The sequence below is a fragment of the Pan troglodytes genome, chromosome 16, assembly GCF_028858775.2.
Source record: "Pan troglodytes isolate AG18354 chromosome 16, NHGRI_mPanTro3-v2.0_pri, whole genome shotgun sequence".
Taxonomy (NCBI): Eukaryota; Metazoa; Chordata; class Mammalia; order Primates; family Hominidae; genus Pan; species Pan troglodytes.
The window spans coordinates 93,540,466-93,565,190 of record NC_072414.2 but is presented as its reverse complement, the minus strand read 5'-3'; the positions used below and the strand labels follow the sequence as shown (position 1 = coordinate 93,565,190).

Here is a 24,725-nt window from a genome sequence, read left to right as displayed (position 1 = left end):
GAATGATAGCAATTTCTCATTAAAAAACAAAAAACAAAAATCCTGGAGGCCAGAAGGAAGTGGCACAATACTTTTAAAGTGCTGAAAAAAGAAAAAGGAATTTTCAACCCAGAATTCTATGTCTAAAGAAAATACCCTTCAGGAATTGAGGGGAAATCAAGACATTGGACCCACCAAAAGAATGGCTGTAGGAAGTTTTCTAAACAGAAAGGAAATGAGGAAAAGAGGAATCAGGGAACTTTAGGAAGAAAAAGATTGTGAAAATAAAAACAGGTAAATACAATATATTTTCCTTCTTTTGCGTTTTCTAAATTATGTTTGATCATTGAAGTAAAAATCACATGTTCTTTCTGATGTTCTAAATGTATGTAGAAGAAATGTTTAAGAAAATTACACTATAAATGGGGTAAGGCATAGGGAATAAAAGTTTTTGTACTTCACCTGAGCTGGTAAAGTGACAATATCTAGACTGATAAGTTATATAATACCTAGAGAAACCAATTTAAAAAAAAGCTATAGACAGGGATACACTAAGAGAACCTATAGATAAATTGGAATTGAATTCCAAAAAAATGTTAAAGTAATCCATAGGAAGACAGGAAAAATAAAACAGAAATGAATAACAAGAGAGAACAAGAAGGAAACAAAAAGGCAGTGTAAAGCCCTAACATATTAAGTGTAAATGGTCTAAATAAACCAATTAAAAGAGATTGACATAGTAGATTAAAAAATATGACCCAGGCTGGGTGAGGTGGCTCATGCCTGTAATTCCAGCACTTTGGGAGGCTGAGGCAGGCAGATCATGAGGTCAGGAGTTCAAGACCAGCCTGACCAACATGGTGAAACCCCATCTCTACTAAAAATACATAAATTAGCTGGGTGTGGTGGCACACACCTGTAATCCCAGCTATCAGGATGCTGAGGCAAGAGAATCGCTTGAACTTGGGAGGCAGAGGTTGCAGTGAGCTGAGATCATGCCACTGCACTCCAGCCTGGGTGACAGTGATACTCCATCTCAAAAAAAAAAATGACCCCCCCAAAAAAAGAAGTCCCATGATATGCCAATTAAAAGCTGGAGAAAGGCCAGGCATGGTAGCTCACGCCTGTAATCCTAGCACTTTGGGAGGCTGAGGTGGGTGGATCACCTGAGGTTGGGAGTTTGAGACCAGACTGACTAACATGGAGAAACCCTGTCTCTACTAAAAATACAAAATTAGACAGGCATGGTGGCACGTGCCTGTAATCCCAGCTACTCAGGAGGCTGAGAAAGGAGAATTGCTTGAACCCAGGAGGTGGAGGTTGTGGTGAGCTGAGATTGTGCCATTGCACTGCAGCCTGGGCAACAAGAGCAAAACTCCGTCTCAAAAAAAAAAAAAAAAAAAAGCTGGAGAACTAGGAAAGCTGATGGTATAACTCCCAGTCTAAGGCCAAAAGCCTCAGGGGGGTGAGCAAAGGAGGGAGCTGGTGTAAGTCCCAGAGTTGGTGGGCCTGAGAACCAGGAGCTCCAGTGTCTGAGAACAGGAGAAAACAAATGTCCCAACTCAAAAAGAGAGAGAATTTGCCTTTCCTCTGCCTTTGAGTTCTATTCCTGCCCTCAACAGATTGGATGAGGCCCACCCACATTGGTGAGGGTGGAAGTTGTTTACCAATTCCACTGATTCAGATGCTCATCTCTTCGAGGAACACACTCACAGGCATTCCCAGAAAGAAATGTTGTAAGGGTGGCCAGCTGTCTGGCATCTTTTAGCTCAGTCGAGTTAACACTTAAAAGTAGCCATCACAAGCCATTATCCTCAGCAAACTAACACAGGAACAGAAAACCAAACTCCATATGTTCTCACTTATAAGTGGGAACTGAACAATGAGAACAGATGGACACAGGGAGGGGAACAACACACACTGGGGCCTGTCGGAGGGAAGAGGAGGGAGGGAGAGCATCAGGATAAATAGCTAATGCATTCTGGGCTTAAATACTTAGGTGACGGGTTCATAGGTGGAGCAAACCACCATGGCACACATATACCTATGTAACAAACTACACATCCTGCACGTGTACCCAGGAACTTAAAAAAAAAAAAATGGGTGTAGTGGCTCACGCCTATAATCCCAGCGCTTTGGGAGGCTGAGGCAGGTGGGTCACTTGAGGCCAGGAGTTCGAGACCAGCCTGGCCAACATGGCGAAACCCCTTCTTTACTAAAAAAAAAAAAAATAGAAAAATTAGCCGAGCATGGTGGCGAGCACCTGTAGTTCCAGCTACTCGGGAGGCTGAGGCATGAGAATCGCTTGAACCCAAGAGGCAGAGGTTGCAGTGAGCCAAGACCACACCACTGCATTCCAGCCTGGGTGACAGAGCAAGACTGTCTCAAAAAACAAAACAAAACAAAAAACTAGCCATTGCAGTTAATGAATGAAAGACTTGATGTCTCAAATCCATCAAATTCCCTGCATTTCAGCTGCCTCTCTCTGGTTTAAGCCACCATCATCTTGCTCCTAATTGACTCAGCCAGCTTCCTGATGGGGCTCTCTTCTAATCTTGCCAGTTCATTCCACATACTGTGAAAGAACACATTGAGTCATGTTAGTCCCCCGCTTAAACAAAACAAAACAAAACAAAACAAAAACCCTTCATTGCCTCCCCATTGATCTCAGCCTAAAAAATCCATACATTCGCCTGGCTTTGAAAGCACTTAATTTTCTCTGGCCCCTGCCCACCTACCACACTGCCTCTTTGCCCTTCTGCCCATCGTACGCAGCCCCCCGACTTAGTCTGCTCCTCTGTCCACGGAGCCTTCAACTCAGTGTGTCCTCTGCTCACAGAGCTCCTGAGCTTCCGCTCCATGCAGAGCGTTTGCTTGTGCCCTGCTGCAGCTCAGTCTCACTTCCTCTGGGCAGCCCCTCCGTGCCGCTCTCCTGTGCGTGGCGCTGCCTTTTCACAGTACGGTTCCCTCGCCTACTCCTTCTCCATTCCCTGCATGTGCCTGGCACTCAAACGAAGGTTCAGCTCAGGATTGGATAAACAGCCAAAACAGGATCATCAACTGTACTCCATTAAAAACATGCTTTATTTCTGTCTGACATGAAGAATTTTATTTTTTAAAACAAATGAATTTGATGTTCTATTTGAATGTTTCATTTGCTTTGATTTCAGATTGAAGAAGAAATAAAGGGGTGTTTGCGGTTTTTGCAATCTGTTTACTCAACATTTGGCTTCTCCTTTCAATTAAACCTGTCAACAAGGCCAGAAAACTTCCTAGGAGAGATTGAGATGTGGAATGAGGCTGAGAAGGTAAGAGACACACCTTGTGCTTCCTCTTCATTTTAGTCGTATGGAAGACACCTGAGAGGCTGCAGTCTTCACAGGAGGATGCAATAATTTGTAATAGAAATTTTGAACCTGGAAATTATGAGACAGATATATAGGTTGTAGAATGTGGTTATCCCGTTATCTTTGTGACGGTAATAATAATACCTTACATTTGCTTCACACTTAAAGTTCATATCTGGCTTTTATTTATAGTCCTGCAGTGCTGGTCACTAATAGCTGGCCCAGGATTTTAAAGAAATCCTCTGATTGCTGTAACTCTCGGTTTGTGTGGTTTATTTTAAAGCATTGCCTGTTGAGTCATCTGAGTCTGACTGTAGGGTCCCAGGGCTGCATGGTCTAGATGTAGATGTGCATAGTCCCCTTCATAGTCACGTCCTGTCGTGCCCTGCCCTGTGTCTGTCTGAAGACACCCACGCCCGAAGACGTTACATCTAAGCTTTGCAAAACCAAGATAAGGAGATCTTCACATTGCTTTTTTTTTCTTAATAAACACAAAGGATATAGTGTGTTTCCTGTGTTCACTTTTATTAAAAATGAGGATGGTGTCATGGCCAGACACCCTGCTCTGCCTGTTAGTTCTCCTCTTCTTGGAATATAATAGTCCCCACTTATCCATGGGAATAAGACCCCAAGTGGATGCCCAAAACCCTGGATGGTACCAAATTGACGGCAATCAGGTTAGGACACGTATCTGTTCATGCCTTCAACCCACAAATTTAATGCCCTTTCTTTTTTTCTTTTTTTTTTTTTTTTTTTTTTTTTTGAGACAGAGTCTTGCTCTGTTGCTCAGGCTGGAGTGCAGTGGCGCGATCTCAGCTCACTGCAAGCTCTGCCTCCCGGGTTCACGCCATTCTCCTGCCTCAGCCTCCCGAGTAGCTGGGACTATAGGCCCCCGCCACCATACCTGGCCAATTTTTTGTATTTTTGGCAGAGACAGGGTTTCACCATGTTAGCCAGGATGGTCTCGATCTCCTGACCTCCTGATCCTCCTGCCTCGGCCTCCCAAAGTGCTGGGATTTAATGCCCTTTCTTTTCTTAACTAAGCACTATTCATGCACTGTGGCTGGAACTTTTGCATTGTGAGGTGCAACAGCAAAACTAGCATGAATTTCTTTTTCCTTCTTCACTAATTCACAACCTACCCAGTGGATAGAAGATTTTTTTTTAACCATACCTCTTAGCAACTTCAGCATAGGATTCTTTTTTCCTTATTAAATGGATAACTTTCACCTTTTCACTTAAAGGAAGCATTTTGTGGCTTCACTCTGGCATATCCAGATTGCTAGTAACACAACTCTTGTGCTTTGAGGCCATGGTTCAGGAAAATAAGGGTGACTGAACATAAGCACTGTGATACTGCATAGTTGATTTGATAAACATGGCAGCTCCCTAGTGACTAGCAGGTGGGCAGTGCACCCAGCATGGAGACTCTGGACGAAAGGGCGGTTCACATCCCAGGTGGGACAGAGTAGGAGAGTGCTTCATCCTGCTGCTCAGAGCAGTGCACAATTTAAAACTTATGAGTTGTTTATTTCTGGAATTTTCCATTTAATATTTTCAGACTGCAGTCGACTGCGGGTAACTGAAACTGAGAAAAATGAAACCACAGAGAAGGGGGACTACTGTACTCATGGGAGCTTAACACACCAATACGAGAAATAAGAATCAGAGAAGCCCTGGATTAATAGTATAACAATTATTTTTACGTGATTAATAGGTACAGAAGCCGAGCAGAGGCTGCACAGAAGCAGTTTAGCCTTGAGCTCTAAGGAGGGCCTTCTCCTCCCCACTGACCCATGCCCATCCTAAGCTCTTCTTCCACATCCACTGCATGGACAAAGAGGGCCAAATGAGATAGCCTATCTACCCTGGGAAGGATGCAGACTCAGTTTACCTAACAGCCATGTGGAAGCAGGAAGAGGAAATGAGGACACAGAGCTCAGCTCTGGAGCCATTTGCTCCAGACTTTAAAGTCTGAAAGTACTTTATCTCCATGAGTAAATTATAGAAGATCTCTAAGCATCAGGATCCAGCATGAAATGGTGATGATGATAACGATGGCGGTGATGGTGGTGGTGGTGATGTAGCGATGACACCCACTTCCTGAGGGTATGGTGAACTTAAATGAAGTAATTTACATGGAGTCTTAGGCATAGTGCCAGGCACATGTAAGTGCCCAGTAGATGTTAGGTGTTGGTATCATTGTCACTATTCCATTCATTTGAAACTTGGTGGGGTGTGGGGAGCTGAAAAGGGGATGGACCAGGTGTAGACCTGGCATGGGGAGAATAGGCTGGAAGTCCCAGCATTTTTGCTCCTTTCTTAATTAATGGGGGTAAATAGTTTAGCAGCCAATCCTGAGGTCACCCAGGGGTGTGACTGGATGGACCTGCTTCCACTTTTGAGATATTTCTCTCCAATAACTAACCCTGGCCTGGAAATCACTGAGGTGAGCATTGAAATATTTTGTCTTCAGAAGTGTCTGAAATGGTTTGAAAGAGACACATCTTCATGTATCCGATGCTCTCTCGGCTCTGGCAGCTCCTACTGTGCCCTCCTGTCCTGTGTCCTCCAAGGCCCGAGGAGCAGCAGTGACCCCTGCTTTATCCTCTTCTCCAAAACTTGGCCTTTCCTTGGCTTTTTAGCTTCTTGCAGTCCCCAGAATTCTTTCCATCACTTGGTATCTGTTGTAGGAGGGCCTCATTTGTCCTGGAAACATGTACCTGTGTTCCTTCTCCTTTGAGAAACAGAGTGGAACAGGGGAGTGCGGCCTCCAGGCCCAGGAAGTGTCTCCATGGGGTGGCGTTCTCTGGTCCTAAGGAGAAAAGAAGCTGCTTCTGTAAGATCAGGCCTATGCGGGACATTCCCAGGATCCCAGGAATAAAATCTCCATCTCTCTCAAGATCAGATCCTGACTGAGGTCCTGGGAAAGGCTGCCAGGACTCCAGGAGTCAGCTTTCTTGATGATGGCAGCTTCGGCCCTAAGACTGCCACAGCTCTGATTTCCCCATGAGGCGCATCACTCCCAAGTCTGCCCCCTCATGGGCACCCGTATGTTGGAGGTGATGATGGGAGTTTGGCTCGTGTTTTGGCAGTACTTTTGGCCAAGGACTTAGGAATGCCCACGTGCTTCCCAGGGAAGCTGGATTCACGGGAATACTGGAAGACTCTGGGAAATGTTTCATTAATACACACTTGCACCCTCACCTTCAATGTGGAACATCTTCACTACAAGCTAAGTTGAAGGCATGTAGTGGCTTAGGCTGAAGACAAAAGTGGAGCCTCATTCTTCCACACCCCTATAAATTATAAGTGACCCTCCCAGACACGTGCAGAGGTGAAGGAAAGGCAAAAAGGAAGTAGTGAGGCCTGCCCTCTTGGCCTTCTTACCCACCCAGACTCAGAGTGGAAGAGGGAGTGTGATCAAGGCTTTCCTGCTTTTTCATGTGTGGAGGCCTGTCACCAGGAGGCAGAAGCTGGTTGATGTGTAGGGCACAGGGGGCCTGTGTTGGGAGGAGGGCCAAAAGCGACCCCTCCCTAATGCTTACCTGGAATTCACTGGAACAATTTATAAATGATCTTTTCTCCCCAGTTGAAATGTTTATGTTTCTTTGAGAGCAGGTGCCACCTTAATCATCTCTGTGTAGTCCCTGCTCAATAGTTTATTGAATGTAAAAGATGCTCAATAAATATATGTTGAAATAACATAGACTGTAATGAAGAGTAACTTTTGTGAGCTGTATTTAAAAAAAAAGATACAATGTATAATTGTATCTTTTTTCTTCTTTTGAAAAAGCAACTGCAGAACAGCTTGATGGACTTTGGAGAACCGTGGAAAATGAACCCAGGAGATGGAGCATTTTATGGCCCTAAAGTGAGTCGACCACATGCTTCAAAACAGCAAAATGTAAAAGAAAAATAAATACTCTCTCTAAGCAAACATTATTTAATTTGTAGATTGACATAAAAATCAAGGATGCTATTGGCAGATACCATCAATGTGCTACAATTCAGCTGGACTTCCAACTGCCTATTAGATTTAATCTCACATATGTTAGGTGAGTGATTGAATGTGATAAATATTATAGTACTAATATTCTAATTTTTTGTCATTTGAGTATTAGCAATGCAAAAATAAACATTAGTGAATGTCTAGTATATGTGCTATACACGCAATATATATTTGTTTACCTGATCATAATCCAGTTGGGAATCAACTTGAATTTTCTGGTCTAGTAGGGGGAGGAAGATAAGTAAACATGAGAGTAGAGATATGAACAAAGTTCCATGAAAATATGATCCAGGCTGCTGACTCTCCCTGAGTTACAGGGGGAAGACTTCACAAAATGCTGGCATTGGGTCTGTGTCTTAAGGATGAGATGTTTTCTTGAAAAAGCAGGGGGAAAAAGGCAATTTTATCACTGTAAACCAACAACTTCTTTAAAAAAATACAGTAAAATTAACTCTGTGTGTGTGTGTGTGTTGTGTGTACAGCTTGATGGTTATGATTCTGTTGTTCTCTTGTGCTGCTCCTTTGCAGTCACACACTCCCCCTCCTCCTAACCCCTGGCTACCGTTAATGAGCTCCCCATCACCATAGTCTTGCCCTTTCCAGAATGTCATGTAAACGGAGCCATGCAGTATCGAGCCTTCTGAGACTGGCTTCTTTCACATAGCACAGTGCTGTGGAGATTCATCCATGGTTCTGCAAGTATTGATAGTTTGTTCCTTTCTATCACTGACTAGTGTGCCATTGTGGATCCAATCTGTCGTTGAAGGGTGTTTGGGTTGCTTCCAGTTCTTGGTGATTATGAATAGAGCTGCTGTAGATATTAGTGTATAGGTTTTTGTGTGAGTAGAAGTTTTCATTTCTTTAGGTTAAATAACTGGGAATGGGTCATATGATAATTAAATATTTAACTTTGTAGAAACTGCCAAACTGTTTTCCAGAGCAGCTGCACCATTTTGCATTCTCACCTGCAATGTGTAAAGAGTTCCAGACGTTCCACATCCTTGCCAGTACTTGATATTGTCAGGTTTTGTTTGTTAAGCAGTTCTAATAGGTGTGTAGTAGTATTTCATTATCTTTTGATTTTACATTTTTTTTAGTGGCTAATGATGTTAACATCTTTTCATGTGCTTATTTGCTATTCATTTATCCTCTTTGGTTAAAAGTCTGCCAAAGTCTTTTTGCTCATTTTTAATTGAGTGATTTGTTTTCTTACTGTTGAGTTTTGAGAATTCTTTATATATTCTAGATACTAGCCCTTGGAGGAATATATGATTTGCAAATATTTTACCCTGGTCTATAGCTTGCTTTTTCATTTTTTGTAATATCTTTACTTTCCCATTCATCCTGAGTTATTAAATACAATAAAGTTTAATTTCTCCATTTTTTTCTTTTATGGATCGTGCTTTGGCATCATATCTATAAGCTCTGCCTAAGTACAGGCCATGAAGATTTTCTTCTATGTTTTATATTAAAAGTTTTCTAGTTCTAAGACCTGATGTGAGTTCATTGTTTGTGTAAGATGCGACATTTAGGTCAAGATTCATTGTTTGCATCTAAGTGTCTAATTATTCACACATCAGATGATGTCAGAACAGGCCACTATTTCACCATCAACTTGCCTTTGGATCTTTGTCAGAAATTAGTTGGACATATATATGTGGGTCTGTTTCTAGATTATAAATTCTGTTCTATGGGACCACTGATTATCCCTTTGTTCACTGTGTGAACATCACCGAGTGTGCTTACACAAACCTGGGTGGTAGAGCCTACTACATACCTAGGCTAATATGGTCTAGACTATTGCTTCTAGGCTACAGACCTGTAAAGCATGTTACTCTACTGAATACTGTAGGCAGCTGTAACACAGTGGTAAGGTATTTGTGCATCAAAACATATCTCAACATAGAAAAGGTACAGTAAAATTAGGTATAAAAGATAAAAAATGGTACAGTTGTTTAGGACACTTACCATGAATGGAGCTTGCATAACTGGAAGTTGCGCCAGGCGAGTAAGTTGTAAGTATATGTGAAGGCCGAGGACATTAGTGTATACTACTGTAGACATTATAAACACTGTACATGTAGGCTACACTAAATTTAAATAATTTTTTTCTTCAATAGTAAATTAAGCTTAGCTTACTGTAACTTTTTTACTTTATACATTTTTGACATTTTAAAACTTTTGAATCTTTTATTATAGCACTTACCTTAAAACACAAATACATTATAGTTGTACAAAAATATTTTCTTTGTATCTTTATTCTATAAACATTTTTCTATTAAAAACTTCAAAAATTTTTTACTTTTTAAGTTTTTTTGTTAAAAGCTAAGACACAAACACATTCATCAGCCTAGTAGCCTAGGCCTACACAAGGCCAAGGTTATCGATATCACTGTCTTCCACCTCCATATCTTGTCCCAGTGGAAGGTTCCAGGGGCAGTACAGGCATGGAGCTGTCATCACCCATGATAATAGTGCCTTCTTCTGGAATACCTCCTGAAAGACCAGCACCAGGCTGTTTTACAGCTAACTTTTTTTTTTGTAAGTAAGTGAAAGAATACACCTTAAATAACAATTAAAAGTATAGTGTAGTAAATACATAAACCAGTAACAGTTGTTTATTGTCATTATCAAGTATGATGTACAGTACATAATTGTATGCACTGTCCTTTTATACAGCTGGCAGCACGGTAGATTTATTTACACCAGCCTCACCACAAACACCTGAATAATGGGAAGATTTTTAGCTCCATTATAATCTTACTGGACCACTGTCATGTATGTGCTCTGTTGTTGGCCAGAACACTGTTACGCAGTGCATGACTGTATATATATATACAGGCACAGCTTGTTTTATCGTGCTTCACACTGTATAGCACTTCGCAGACGTTGCATTTTTTATAAACTGAAGGTTTGTGGCAACCCTGTGTCAAGCAAGTCTGTCAGTGCCATTTTTCCAACAGCATGGGCTTACTTCATGTCTTTGTGTCACATTTAGGTAATTCTTGCAGTATTTCAAGCTTTTTCATTATTATTGTATCTGTTATGGTGATTAGTGATATTTGATATTACTGTTATAATTTTAGGGGGCACCATGAACTATGCCCATTTAAAACGGTGAACTTTACCGATAAATGTCGTCTGTTCTGACCACTCCACCGGCCCCTCCCTAATCTCTCTCCCTCTCCTCAGCCTTCCCTATTCCCTGAGACACAATAACATTGAAATTAGGCTAATTAATAACCCTACAACAGCCTGTAAATATTCATGTTTAAAGAAGAGTCATAAGTCTCTCACCTTAGATCAAAAGCTAGAAATGATTAAGCTTGGTGAGGAAGGACTGTTGAAAGCCCAGATAGGCCAAAAGCTCGGCCTCTTGCACCAGTTACCCAAGTTGTGAATGCAAAGGAAAAGCTCTTGAAGGACATTAAAAGTGCTACTCCAGTGAACACAAATGATAAGGAAGTGAAACAGCCTTCTTGCTGATGTGGAGAAAGTTTCCCTGAAGCCAAAGACTAATCCAGAGCAAAGCCCTAACTTTTCAATTCTGTGAAGACTGAGAGGAGGTGAAGAAGCTGCAGAAGCAAAGTTTGAAACTAGCAGAGGTTGGTTCATGAAGTTAAAAGAACCATCTCCAGGGCCAGGTGCAGTGGCTCATGCCTGTAATCCCAGCACTTTGGGCAGAGGCAGGTGGATCACCTGAGGTCAGGAGTTCAAGACCAGCCTGGCCAACTCCATATGGTTGGTGAAACCCCATCTCTACTAAAAATACAAAAATAAAAATAAAAAAATTAGCTGGGTGTGGTGGTGGGTGTCTGTAATCCCAGCTACTTGGGAGGCTGAGGCAGGAGAATCGTGTGAATCCAGAAGGCGGAAGTTGCAGTGAGCCAAGACCACGCCACTGCACTCCAGCCTGGACAACAAGAGTGAAACTCCATCTCAAAAAAAAAGCCATCTCCGTAATATAAAAGTGCAAGGTAAAGCAACAGGTGCTGATGTACAAGCTGCAGCAAGTTATCCAGAAGATCTAGCTAAGATCACTGATGAGGATGACAACACTAAACAACAGATTTTCAATATATATGAAGCAGCCTTCTATTAGAAGAAGATGCCATCTAGGACTTCCATAGCTAGAAAGGAAAAGTCAATGACTGGCTTCAAAACTTCAAAAGACAGGCTCACCCTCTTATTAGGAGCTAATGCAGCTGGTGACTTTAAGTTGAAGCCAGTGCTCATTTACCATTCAGAAAATCTTAGAACCCTTACGAATAATGCTAAATGTACTCTGCCTGTGTTCTAGAAATGGAACAACAAAGCCTAGATGACAGCACATCTGTTTACAGCATGATTTACTGAATATTTTAAGCCCACTGTTGAGACCTACTGCTCAGGAAAAAAAAAAAAGATTCATTTCAAAAGATGACTGCTCATTGACAATGCACCTGGTCATCCAAGAGCTCTGATGGAGACATACAAGGAGATTAATGTTTTCTCATGCCTATTAACACAACATCCATTCTGCAGCCCATGGATCAAGGCACAATTTTGACTTTCAAGTCTTGTTATTTAAAAATTCATTTTGGAAGGCATACTACACACTACATGCCACATACATTAACAACCTCATAAGCAATATTATTTTTGTTTTCAATCATAGTACATGTTTTAAAGAGCTTAGGAGGAGAACATTATATTATATTTACCAAATATTTACCATTTCTGTTGATCTTGTTTCATTCCTGATGTTCCAGGGTTCCCTCTAGTATCATTTCTCATATATCTGAAGATATAAGAGAAACAGTTTATTTAAAGCAGGTCGGTTGAAGATGAATTGCCTTATTTTCTTTCATCTGAGAATGTCTTTATTTTGTTGTGCTTTCAAAGAAAATAACCTTCTTTGTACAATTCTGGGTTGATAGTTATTTAGTTTTAATATTTTAAAAATATTGTTTAAAAAGATATATTAACTAAGTAGTATAGCAAGAGGACGCTTCTGAGGTTAATGCAAACTTTGAACACTCATCTTTTTTTTTTTTTTTTTGAGATGAGTCTTGCTCTGTTGCCCAGGCTGGAGTGCAGTGGCACAATCTTGGCTCACTGAAACCTCTGCCTCCTGGGTTCAAGCAATTCTTCTGCCTCAGCCTCCTGAGTAACTGGGACTATAGGCATGCACCACCATGCCTGGCTAAACTTTGTATTTTTAGTGGAGACAGGGTTTCACCATGTTGGCCAGGCTGGTCTCGAACTCCTTACCTCCGCCCACCTCAGCCTCCCAAAGTGCTGAGATTACAGGCGTGAGCCACCGATCCTGACCTAGAACACTCATCTTCTAATTTAAAAACAGAGACATCCATTTTTGTGTTAACCTTTGTTGCATCTCATTTCCAGAGTAAGTAGACATGAAATAAAATTTATGAAGGGAAAATACAGAACAATTTTGATGCTTACAATGAGGTAAATATTAGAACATTACTGCTCCAATGATTTAGTGAGGATCTCGAAATAAATTCTGAAGTCTTCCAATGTTTGCATTTATTGGAGGGGCTCCCGAGTTCTATCAACTTGTTTTTTCAAGTCTTGTTCTCATCTTGTGCATAAATGTTAACGCTTCCCAAAGTAAAAACTTAGCTTTCTTACTTTTACTTTTTATTAAATTTAATACAAAATATGACCTGAGTAGTTAAAAAATATTTTACATTATTTGCAGTAAGATGTCATTAGCCCTTTCAAAGAGCAAATTTTAAAACTTCAATCTGGGTGAAAGATTGGCTAGTTTTATAGAAAGATTTGCCGTCTTAAACTCAAGCTGATTTTTCTATTTTTATGTAAATAACTGAGATGCCATCTTATTAATTCTTCCAAGGTCATGTTTGTAAAATAAACATTACATGAGAGCTTTCCTGTCATCTACACTATATGTTGTTTAGAGCGTTGAACAAATTTGAGTTCCTAAGTTGTAATCTGTCCTCATGTGGTCTATGCTATTTGCACGTGTGCCGCTACACGCTGAGATGATAACGCTGTACAATTTTAAATGGTAGCAGTTTCTGTAGGCTGTAGGCTGAAATATTTTGATGAACTGCTTAGTTTGGGGGTTTTATTTTTTAAGTTATATAATTTATTTTCTTGCAAAGTAAAAACAAAAAATATTGTTACACATCCTGCTGGCTTTTATGGTTTCTGATGAGAAATGTGCAGTAATTCAAGTCGCTTTTCCTTTATGTGTCACATGATTGTGATGTGTCTGTCTATGGACTTATTCAAGTCTATGTTGTGGCGGTTTGAACTTCTTGAATCTGTAAGTTATTGGTTTGCGAAAGTTGGATAGTTTTCAGCCATTGTTTTTCCATATTTCTTTTGTACTATACCTCCGCTCCTTCTGGGACTCAGGTGACCTGAATATTAGACCTTTTGGTATTTTTCCAGTTTTCTGAGGCTGTTTATGCTTCCTTCAGTCTTTCTTTGTATATCTCTCAGATTGGATACATTCTATTTACTTATCTTCAAATTCACCAACTCTTTACCATCTCTGTTGCTACTGAATCCATCTAATGACTTTTTAAAACTTTCTGTGATTGTAGTTTTCAGTTCTACAATCTCTGTTGTTCATGTTTTGTATTTCTTCCTGAGACTTTGGTCTTTCCCGTCACTCCAGGTGTGTTTACCCTGCTTCCTGGGGTACAGTTATAATGGCTATTTCTAGCCTTTGGTAATTCCATCATTTGTGTTTTCTTGCTGCTGGACTGTTGTTTGTCTTTTCTTCTCACAAATTGAGAATTTTCCTAATTATTCATATGCTAAGTAAGTTAGGATTGTATCCTGAACGTCTTGAATATTATGTTATGAGATGCTGTGTCTTGTTTAAATCCTAAGGCGGTTGTCTTGTTTTGGCAGTGAATCTGCCTGGTTAGGTTCAGGTGGAAATTTCCAGCCCACTTTTGTGGGCTGTGGTTCGGTGTCAGTTCAGTTATCGAAGCCTTTATAGTGATATTCACATCTGTTCCATGTGTTCGCCACCCAGTGGCCAAGTGCCATAGGTCATACCGTGTGCCAAAACGGAAAAGCTTCTGGGAGTTGACCTCTAACTTTTTGCCTGATTGGTACAGTGGAGTTAGTAGGACTCCGAAAAGTCTAATCTCTCTGTTTTGGAGGAGCAAGGGTCAGAACTATTAGAAAGAAAGTCAGACCTTCAGGATCAGTCTTACAACAAAATTGCTTAGGGCCATCAGAATGCAAGTGAAACTCCTCACTTAAGGAGGACGTGGAGGAGAAACCAATCAGCCCAGCCAGCCATCATAGGTGTTGTGCGGAAAATGGTGAGTAGGCAAGCAAAGGTGGAAGCAGTGGATTGCAGACCAGGTAAGAAACGATGACAGCTGGAGCCAGGTGGCATAGAGATGAACAAAGTAGGGATACTGGGAGTGTATTTTGGGGGAAGAACTGATGTGATTTGCTCAGGCTTATGTATGAGAGGAGAGAGAGAAGCATCAAGGTCATCACCATGATTGAGTAAGGCTTTTTCCCTAAAAAAGCAGGGGTGGATGAGAGTGTGCTGTTGTCATTCATTACATTCAGCATGCAGAAAGGCATCAGATAAAAGTCAACATTCATTCCTGTGAAATGAACAGAAATTTCCTTATCACGATAAAGAGCTTTTATTAGAAAACAGCAATAGCATCTCAACACAGTTGGGAAGAAGATGAATATGACTACTATTTGTATTGTTACTCAGAATTATTCTGGGATTACACATACATGAAAGCAAGAGATAAAATTATTATTTGTAGATGTTAAAATATAGAGAAATCCAACAGAATCAAATGGAGAAATGGGCACTAATAATAATGGAAGGTAAAAATGCAAAAATCAATTTGCCTCCATAATGTTAGCAATAATCTGCTAGGAAATGCAATGGAAAAACATTTCAGAAGCAACAGCAACAACAAAATAGAAAATATGAATAAACTTAACAATAAATATAAATATAGTCATGCATCCCCATAAATGTAGTCATGACAGGGATATGTTTGGAGAAATGTGTCGTTAGGCAATATCATTGTTGTGTGAACATCACGGAGTGTACTTACACAAACCTAGATGGCATAGGCCACTACACACTTAAGCTGTATGGGATAGCCTATTGCTGCTAGCTCCAAACCTGTGCAGAATGTTACTGTACTGAGTGCTGTAGGTACTTGTAACACAAATCACTAGATGATAGGAATTTTTCAGCTTCCTTGGGTGCAGGACACCAACGTGGCTCTTGTATACATATGTAACAAACCTGCACGTTGTGCACATGTACCCTAGAACTTAAAGTATAATTTAAAAAAAAAAAAAGAATTTTTCAGCTTCTTTATAATCTCGTGGGACCACCATCATATCTGCAGTCCATTGTTGACCAAAATGTTATTAGGCAACACATGACTATAGATGTTATTTATAAGCATACGCTATAAATTTTTCTCCAAGACCACAAAAAAGAGTTATTTAAATGAAGATTCATACCACACTTTGGAATGAGAAGAATCAACATTGTGAAGTTATTCTCTTCAAATTTATCTATTAATCTAATATAATTGTAAGCAAATCCACTGGGGTTATTTTGGGGGAATTTGGTATTCATTCCAGTGTTTATCTGATAGCACAGATGTGTAATCATAGTTTATGTCACTATTTGCTCTTCTTAAGTCTAGACATGATTCAAAGAAATGATGGGACAGAAATTTTGGATACCCAGGCTCTGTGAAAGGATCAGTTTGCTTCTCTTTCTTCCCTACACAAAATCAACATGATGGGATATTCAGGAATATTTCATACTGGTTTCAATTTTTGGGATGAATTTCTTCATATACCTGCGTAGGAATGGACTCAAGCCGCTCACCCCTACCCCAAAGCTTCCTGTAGGGTCCAGACAGAGAGTTTTGCCTGCAGTTATTCTATAATGGCTCTTAGCAGAAATGGTTGGCAGTGATGATATCCAGTTACAACTCATTTGAAGTAGGTTTAATGAATGGGTTTCTCTGTTTTTATTTGTTTGTTTTATTTTATTATTTATTTGTTAAATTTGTTTCATCTATTGTAGTAGCTAGCTGGTATAATTTTTTAGATACAAATTTATCTAAAGAACTTTGTAAGTGTCACATGTCACATTTGTTGCAATAATGTGAAATTTATCTTTCTGAGAAGCTTGTGCTTGTGCAGAGATCTTGAAGTAGCTTACTTCATTACAATTAAGTCATCATTTGCTTTTTTCATTTTTTTTTCCTAAGGGGAAGAGGGAATAATTAAATGTAAGATACACCTCATGAGGGTTTCAGGGAATTTGACCAGTGGACTTCAAGAACACATATCAGGAACATTTTTAAAATGAAGATTATAATGTGGTAAGATAGTGGCAAGAATGGGGGTGCATTTGGATCAGATGAGATTGGCTGTGAGTTGACATTTTGTGAAGCTGAGAGAGGGTATGTGGAAGTTCATTATACTCTTCTCTCTACTTTTGTATATGTTTCAGTGCTCTCTAATAAAAAGTTTTTAAAATAAAAGAAAAAAGATTAGCAAAGAAAGCAATGAGAAAACAAGACAGTCACAGAACAAATAAGGTTAATGGAGAGATCTGATATCACTAAATCTATTCTCAAAATTAAATATAAGGCTAGAAGATAGTTATTGAATCTTAGGAAAAGACTTAAATGTATAATTTTCATTTTTTAGTAAGGATGGGGATGATAAAAAGAGACCTGTGATCATTCATCGAGCCATTTTGGGATCAGTGGAAAGAATGATAGCCATTCTTTCAGAAAACTATGGCGGAAAATGGTAAGTGATATGGAAAAGAAAAACTATATGTCTATTATTCTTTTTAATTTTTATTAATTTACTTATTTTTCCTTTTTAAAAATATTTCTATTATTAAAAAATCATGTGTAAAAGATAAAAGTAGTAACAAAAGAAAGGGCCTTTCCTGCCTTGTAATTAGCAAGTGTCCAAACAGCAAATAAAGAATTCTTATTCAATTTGCCAGATCAGAAAATAAAAACTAAGGGAGAGTGGCATAAAACCGTACCACTTACCTTTTGGGGGACTCGGTAGAATTAAAGTTATCTTTTTACCTGTTTCAAGCCCTTCAGAGATGTAGTTGCTGTCCTGAAAACATGTGAGCCACACTCCTAGGTACCACCTCTTGCCCTCCAGCCATCCTTCCTTCAGCCCATATTGTTTGCCTTTGGGGTTCCCTACAGCCACTGAGGAGGAAAACATGTAAACCTGATTCGTAAATGGCACAAACTCAAAGAGGATGGCTCAGCAGCACAGCCCATTTGGGATGACAGTGGGGAAGGGAAGTGTCCTAAAGTGCAGAATTTTGAGTGGTGCATCTTGTGGTCCTTTTTGCCCGGAAGGAAGAATGGCCGGAGATAAGGAGTTACATGGATGCACAGGCTCTAGTTACTGCTTTGGCCACAGAGTCAAAGATTTAGAACTAATTAGATTGAAAAATAAACTACATAGATTTGGGAAGCAGAAATGTATATGATCACTCAGAATGGGCCAACAGAGGTGGTATTGCCACCAAAGGGCCCCGCTGTTGAGGAATTTTTCAGTATTCCAATGCAAGAGGGCCCATTCTGTTAAAATCAGCTTCTTTTTTCCCCTAGTTGTTGCTCAATGGCTCATGGGCAAAGTGGCCACTGGTGGATATGCATGGGCTCAAAAACGTGGACTTTGCCTCACTAAGTTCCATCCGGCTACATCTCTTCTGAGAATTCAGGTTGCCATCAGTAGTGATTAATTGTGATCCCCCAGGATGGCACCATAACCTGGGGGAATAGCCAGTGGTCTTGTAGCAGGTTGATTACGTTGGATCCCTTTCATCATGTAAGGAGCAATGCCTCATTCTCACTGAAGAGAGACTCACTGTGGATTTTGCTTTGCTCTTCTCTGCTGCCATGCTTCTGCCAGTGGCACCAAATATGTACTTATGTGCTGCCAGGAACACAACAGTGCTTCTGACTATGAAAGAGATTTTATAGCAAATAAGTAAAGCATTGCACTGACATTATGGGATTCACTACTATCACCATGCATTCAGAAGCAAGTGGCTTTACTAGCACTTATGGCACCAGCTGGCAGACAACATCTTGTGATGATGTATCCTAGTATGTGGAAATGCTGCAAACCAGCAACCACCTGTGAAATTTCTACCTCCCGTTCCATTTTTAGAAATTGGCTAAGCATCTGCTCATGCAGTTTAGCTCTCTCTTCAGAAACTACTGCCCCCACTGCTACTATTGCCGGGCACAGTCCCTGCAGCTCCCACTGTGGACACTGGGCACCGGATGATACTGCTAGGGTCACTGCAACCAGTTCCTCCAAAAGCTCCATGTCTCTGCATCACCTTTCCTTGCCATAATGGATTCCATGTGGTGCCTCCTTCTCCACTCTAAGTCAGAGTGCCATGTTTATACATTAGCAGAACCTAGATCACACCCATGCATACTACCATTCATGTCCAGCGAGACTGGGGAAGCAAATTTTTGAGCAGGAAACATAAGGTGGAAAGTTTCCCAAACAAAGTGTCTTCCAAAAGTCCTGGGTAGCTAGAGAGTCTGTGTATATTCCTGATATTTTGTGATCATAGAGAAATACACTTAGGTATCATGGAGTTTCTAAGCTGTTGAAGTTACAGTTAAGCCAAAAGTATGAGTATGAATATGTATGCCGCCTGAGTATGAGTTAACATGTTTATGTTTCTTTCCAGTTGGTTTTAAATAGTTTACCATAGGTAAGAGATGATGGTGTTTTGCATTAGAATGGTTGCAGTGAAAGTGGTTTAAAGAAAAGAGAGAGAACTAGTGAAATAGGAGATGGAGAGGGAGACAGGAGGTGGTTGGGGCCAGTGCACTGAGCATGCCTTCCTCTGTCGCAGAGACTGAGGTATACTCCCTGCACTTCATACATCCAGACTTCAGACAGCAGTCAGCCTTGTGGGGAAATCTCCCCAGGAGCCGGAAGTAAAGATGGCTCAAATGTGGGTCCTTTAGAGGAGCAGGGCTGGGGATGGGGTAAGGACGGAGCTCAAAAGGAAATAGGTAGTTTCCGTTGTATACCCTGTATTTCCGTGCTCTACCTTTTATCATGTATTGTGTTTGTAATTTGAGAATAAATACATAAATATGCACATTTTTAAAATGCTATCTGAAATAGTCCTCCTTGCATGTCCTTTCACCTTCAGACTAAATACTCACTATGACAGGGAAACGGCAAACATGTCCCACAGCGGACACTGCTTATACCTACGCTGCCATCTTTTTTTTTCTAGAAAAATTACATTTTGAAATAATTGTAGGTTCGCATGTTGTTGTAAGAAGTTATATAGAGGCCGGATGTGGTGGCTCACGCCTGTAATCCCAACCTTTGGGAGGCCGAGGTGGGTGGATCACCTGAGGTCAGGAGTTCAAGACCAGCCTGGCCAACATGGTGAAACCCCTTCTCTACTGAAAATACAAAAATTAGCTGGGTGTGGTGGCGATGGCTGTAATCCCAGCTACTCAGGAGGCTGAGCCAGGAGAATCACTTGAACTCGGGAGGCAGAGGTTGCAGTGAGCCGAGATCACGCCACTGCACTCTAGCCTGGGTGAGCAAGATTCCATCTCAAAAAAAATAAAAAAGAAGTTATACAGAGAAGTCCAGCACACTCTTTACCCAGTTTTCCCCAATGGTAACATCTTGCAAAACTAGATACAGTATCACAACCAAGAACTAGACGTTGAGACTGTCCACCAACCTTGTTCCGATTTCACCAGCCTCACGTGCACTCATTTGTGTGAACGTGTATTTAGCTGTGTCACACGGACAGATGGTGTAAGGCCACCAGTCAAGGCACAGGACAGTCCATCACTTGTAAGGCTCCCTCCTGCTGCCCTTTTTTCCCCACACTCAAACCATCCCACCCCGTCCTCCTATCTGACAGCCATGAACTTGTTCTCTAGCTCCATCATTTTGTCGTGTAAAGAATATTACATAAATGGATTTACACAGTACACCAACTTTTGAAGTAGGCTTTTTTTTTCACTCAGTGGAATTCCCTTAAGAGCCATCCATGTTGTTTTGTTTCGAGATAAATTAGTTGGTTCCTTTTTTTTTTTTTTTTTTTTTTTGCTGATGGTGTTCCACGTTCCACAGTGTGGGTGCACCACGGTTTGACCATTCACCAGCTAAAGGACATTTGGGGTGTGTGTTTCCTGTTTGGGGCTATTATAAATAAAGCTGCTATGGACGTCAGTGAGCAGTATTGTGTGTGAACCTGAGCTTTCATTTCTCTGGGACAAATGCCAGGAGTGCAATTGCTGGGGCAGACAGTAAGTGCATGCTCAGCCCTTTGGGCTGTCTGCCAGCTCATTCTACCTGCACTTGTGCTATCAAAATTCCAAAATTCTCCTTTCATTTACTTTGCTGCCTTCAAACTTTAATATAATTTGGTTTTCTTCCATGCTGCGCTACTGAAACTGCCCTCTTGTGAAGTCTTTAAAAGAATCTTTGGTTATTTGAAAATCATGTAATAAGTAGCCATTATTACACTTTGAAAATACATATTTTATATATTTTTCAGGCCTTTCTGGCTATCTCCTCGTCAGGTGATGGTCATCCCTGTGGGGCCAACTTGTGAAAAATATGCACTTCAGGTAAAATCAGAGGTGTTTAAAGTACATAATACTCTTGCATGTATTCTGTGTAGGTCATCAATTTGGAGTGTCCTTCATGCTTTAAAATATTGCAGAACTGACACATTAACTTAAACCGTGTTTTCAGCAGGTGGGAGTAACACATGAATCATGTCTCTGCAGCTGTCTCAGAACTATTTCATTCTTAATGTTTTTTGAGAAATTAGTATTTTAAAACATATCATAATTATTCATTTCTACACAGCTCTATTAGGGAAGAATATTATCTGTTGCTGTGTCACAAGTGACCCCAAAACTTAGCAGCTTTAAACAACAAACATCGATGATCTCACAGTTCCTACGAGTCAGGGTCTGGGAGCAGCTCAGCTGGTGGATTCTGGCGCAGAGCGTCTCCTGGGGCTGCAGTCAGGCTGACAGCCAGGGCTGCGGAGCTCGGGGCTCACTCACAGTTGGTGGATGCAGCTCCTCATCACCTGGGTGCTTCACAGCTTGCCTGAATGTCCTCACTGCATGGTGGCTGGTTTCCCCCAGAGCGAGTGATCTGAGAGAGATGGGAGCTGCAGGCTTTTATAAACTAGTCTCAGAAACGATGCGCCGACACTTCCGCACTTCTTTATGGTCACGCAGACCCGCTCTGGTATAGTGAGCAGGGAACTATACAAGGGTGTGAATACCAAGAGTGGGGAACAACGCGGTCTTCTTGGAGGCTAGGTACCATAATGTAACAGTAAAGGTGTTTCATTTTCTTCTAGGTATCCAGTGAATTTTTTGAAGAAGGATTTATGGCTGACGTTGACTTGGATCACAATTGTACACTAAATAAGAAAATACGAAATGCACAGCTGGCTCAGTATAATTTTATTTTGGGTAATTTAAGTTTGTATATATTTTTCCAAATGCTTTTTTTTTCCACTTCAATTCCAAAAGACCAAATAAGAAATATGGTTCAACTACTTGATTATCATGATTTGTCTATTTAATACTTACACAAAAAGAAGAGTCCATAGCATTCCTAGCTTAGCTGTTCCTAGGTACTCTTTGTTGTTTGCTGGAAGAAGAGTTGTAAAGTTTCACCTGAATCCCCTGGGATAGTTTTACTAGCAATAGTTCATATTGCAAGCAAACAACGAAAACAACTGTGAAAATGATCCCATCAGTAGAATTATATACTTTATATTTCAGCCTCACAGGCCTGTAATATTTTCCCTCACTTTTCTGGCTTATTAGGAAACTTTGGGATTAAACTAACAGAAAGAAAAGATCCCAAATTTAAAATGATCCAAAGGAAAAGATTTAGATGAAAAGTAAAATGTCCTTTTAGCATATGACTAATTAGATGCAGAATCTAAAATTTAGGCTTTAAAAATGATTCCAAAATTAAGAGAAACTAACACTGATATAACTGCAGGCATAGTATTGCTATTTCCTGTAAGTTGAGAGTCTGTAGAAGGCGAAATAAATATGCATAGCATTGTTCTATTGACAGTGTTTCAATGATAATGTTTGACACCAGAGTGGGTATTGTGCTGTTTCAGTCAGGCTTCTTACGGTGGCAGAAATCTCAACTTGGTTTAGACAAAGACAGCATTTGTTGGAAGGGTCTTGGAGTATCCCATGACATGAAAAGTAGAATTAAATAGCCAAACCACTAGAAGAGCAATCAGGAGCTCAACCCTCACCAGGACTATTTCTCCCCATTTCTGGTTCCTGTCTTGCTCTGGTTCTTTATGCTTCTCTTGAATATCTACCTTATTCCACTTATCTGCAGACCGGTTTCTTCCTTCTGTGTGGCAAGAAGCATGGCTGTAGATTCCTGCATCATCTCACAATATGGGTCACTAGAGAGAACAAACTTTTTACCCACATTCCAGAAAGTTCTGGCTGGCTCGCATGGGTCTGGTGTCCACCCCTTGGCTCATCAGGTATGCCAGGTGGAGTCAGCGTGAGCCTGTAAGAGCTCCCCGCTCTCATGTGCACCCTAGTGCCAGGTGGGGTCAGTGTGAGCCTGTAAGAGCTCCCCGCTCTCATCTGCACCCCAGTGCCAGGTGGGGTCAGTGTGAGCCTGTAAGAGCTCCCCGCTCTCATCTGCACCCCAGTGCCAGGTGGAGTCAGTGTGAGCCTGTAAGCGCTCCCCGCTCTCATCTGCACCCTAGTGCCAGGTGGAGTCAGTGTGAGCCTGTAAGAGCTCCCCGCTCTCATCTGCACCCCAGTGCCAGGTGGAGTCAGTGTGAGCCTGTAAGCGCTCCCCGCTCTCATCTGCACCCTAGTGCCAGGTGGAGTCAGTGTGAGCCTGTAAGAGCTCCCCGCTCTCATCTGCACCCTAGTGCCAGGTGGGGTCAGCGTGAGTCTGTAAGAGCTCCCCGCTCTCATCTGCACCCTAGTGCCAGGTGGGGTCAGTGTGAGTCTGTAAGAGCTCCCCGCTCTCATCTGCACCCTAGTGCCAGGGGGGGTCAGTGTGAGCCGGTAAGAGCTCCCCGCTGTCATTTGCACCCCAGGACCACAAGAGCTGTTCTCTCAGGTGGACAATAGAGAGATGGGATCAGAAGTCATTGCTTCCCTCAAGAAACTTAACTATCAGAGGATGAACCGAATGCTCATTAGATGATATTTAATAGTAATGAAGAAAAACTTGATAAAAACATGTCATGGGACTGCTGAGTTAATGTTTGGTAAATTGCTGATTTAAAATACATTTCTTTACCTTTCTTTTCTGCAGTGGTTGGAGAAAAGGAAAAGATAGATAATGCTGTAAACGTGCGAACAAGAGACAACAAAATTCATGGAGAGATTTTAGTAACTTCTGCCATTGATAAACTGAAGAATCTCAAGAAGACACGGACACTCAATGCTGAGGAGGCCTTTTGAAGTCCTTCCCTGATATTTGCTTCTGTGTAATTTTGTTTTGACCCTTAAAAATGTATTTTTCTTAACATGTTAGTACTTCTAAGACTTTGGAGCCACTGATGGGGTCCACTCACGGCCTCAGCTGAGAAAGGAGACAATGAATGTGTAGCTGACATGCACAAAGTTTAATTTACTTATGTCCACGGGAGTCATTTAGAGGGCACGTGGGAAATTTTCCAGCAATCAATGCCTTGAGAAACTTAAATGGGGAAATATTATTCATCGAAAAAGTGAAACAAAACACTAGGAAATGATTATGAAATGTTAGTGATTTTCAAAAGATGGGCTTCAAATAAAAGTCTGCAGAGTTTTTTTTAAATATGAGGGAAAATCTTATTTTCTAATATGTCTCAGGTATTTTTATGACTTTTACTAAAATTTACACTGAAACTTTATCTTCTAAACTGGAATCATTACTTAATTTTAACTAACCAACAACCACAAAAGCAGCAGCTACTACTAAATATTGGATTACTGACAAAGGAATTCAGTTTTGTGGAATCTGGTGTTTGCACTATAGGTTAAGAGTTGCCATTTAAATGTTTCTTATTCATAATTAGGTTTTGTTCCGCTTTAGAAAAAAATAAATTCCCAAATGAATTGCATCAGTGTTTCCAGTGTTTAAGCTGTGGGCTTCTACCACAACTAAGCTGCTCACCTAGAGTTAAGTTACTTTTTTGATGGGATGACATTCCATGGATTTATATACTGAAATGGATTTCAGATTTTAAAGAGAGGAATGCTCTACGTGCTCAGAACTGAATTAAAATGGCATTATGTCAATAGAGAATTCAGCTA

At 40.8% G+C, this 24,725-nt stretch overlaps 1 protein-coding gene across 4 annotated transcripts in view; it reads left to right on the top strand.

The window, feature by feature from the left end:
• Positions 1-24,532, top strand: part of TARS3 (threonyl-tRNA synthetase 3) — an 87,590-nt gene extending 63,058 nt beyond the window's left edge. For 2 of the 4 annotated variants that reach the window (XM_063795447.1, XM_054667243.1), the window contains 7 exons: positions 3,150-3,287; positions 7,123-7,200; positions 7,284-7,384; positions 17,056-17,160; positions 20,951-21,023; positions 21,776-21,890; positions 23,740-24,532. In XM_063795447.1, coding sequence (XP_063651517.1) covers positions 3,150-3,287; positions 7,123-7,200; positions 7,284-7,384; positions 17,056-17,160; positions 20,951-21,023; positions 21,776-21,890; positions 23,740-23,888 — 759 coding nt within the window. In that variant the 3' untranslated portion in view covers positions 23,889-24,532. Of the gene's footprint in view, positions 1-3,149; positions 3,288-7,122; positions 7,201-7,283; positions 7,385-16,610; positions 16,725-17,055; positions 17,161-20,950; positions 21,024-21,775; positions 21,891-23,739 lie in introns of all 4 variants that reach the window. The other 2 variants (XR_010151820.1, XM_063795448.1) reach the window with 2 other exon arrangements.
• Positions 24,533-24,725: the final 193 nt, after the last annotated feature.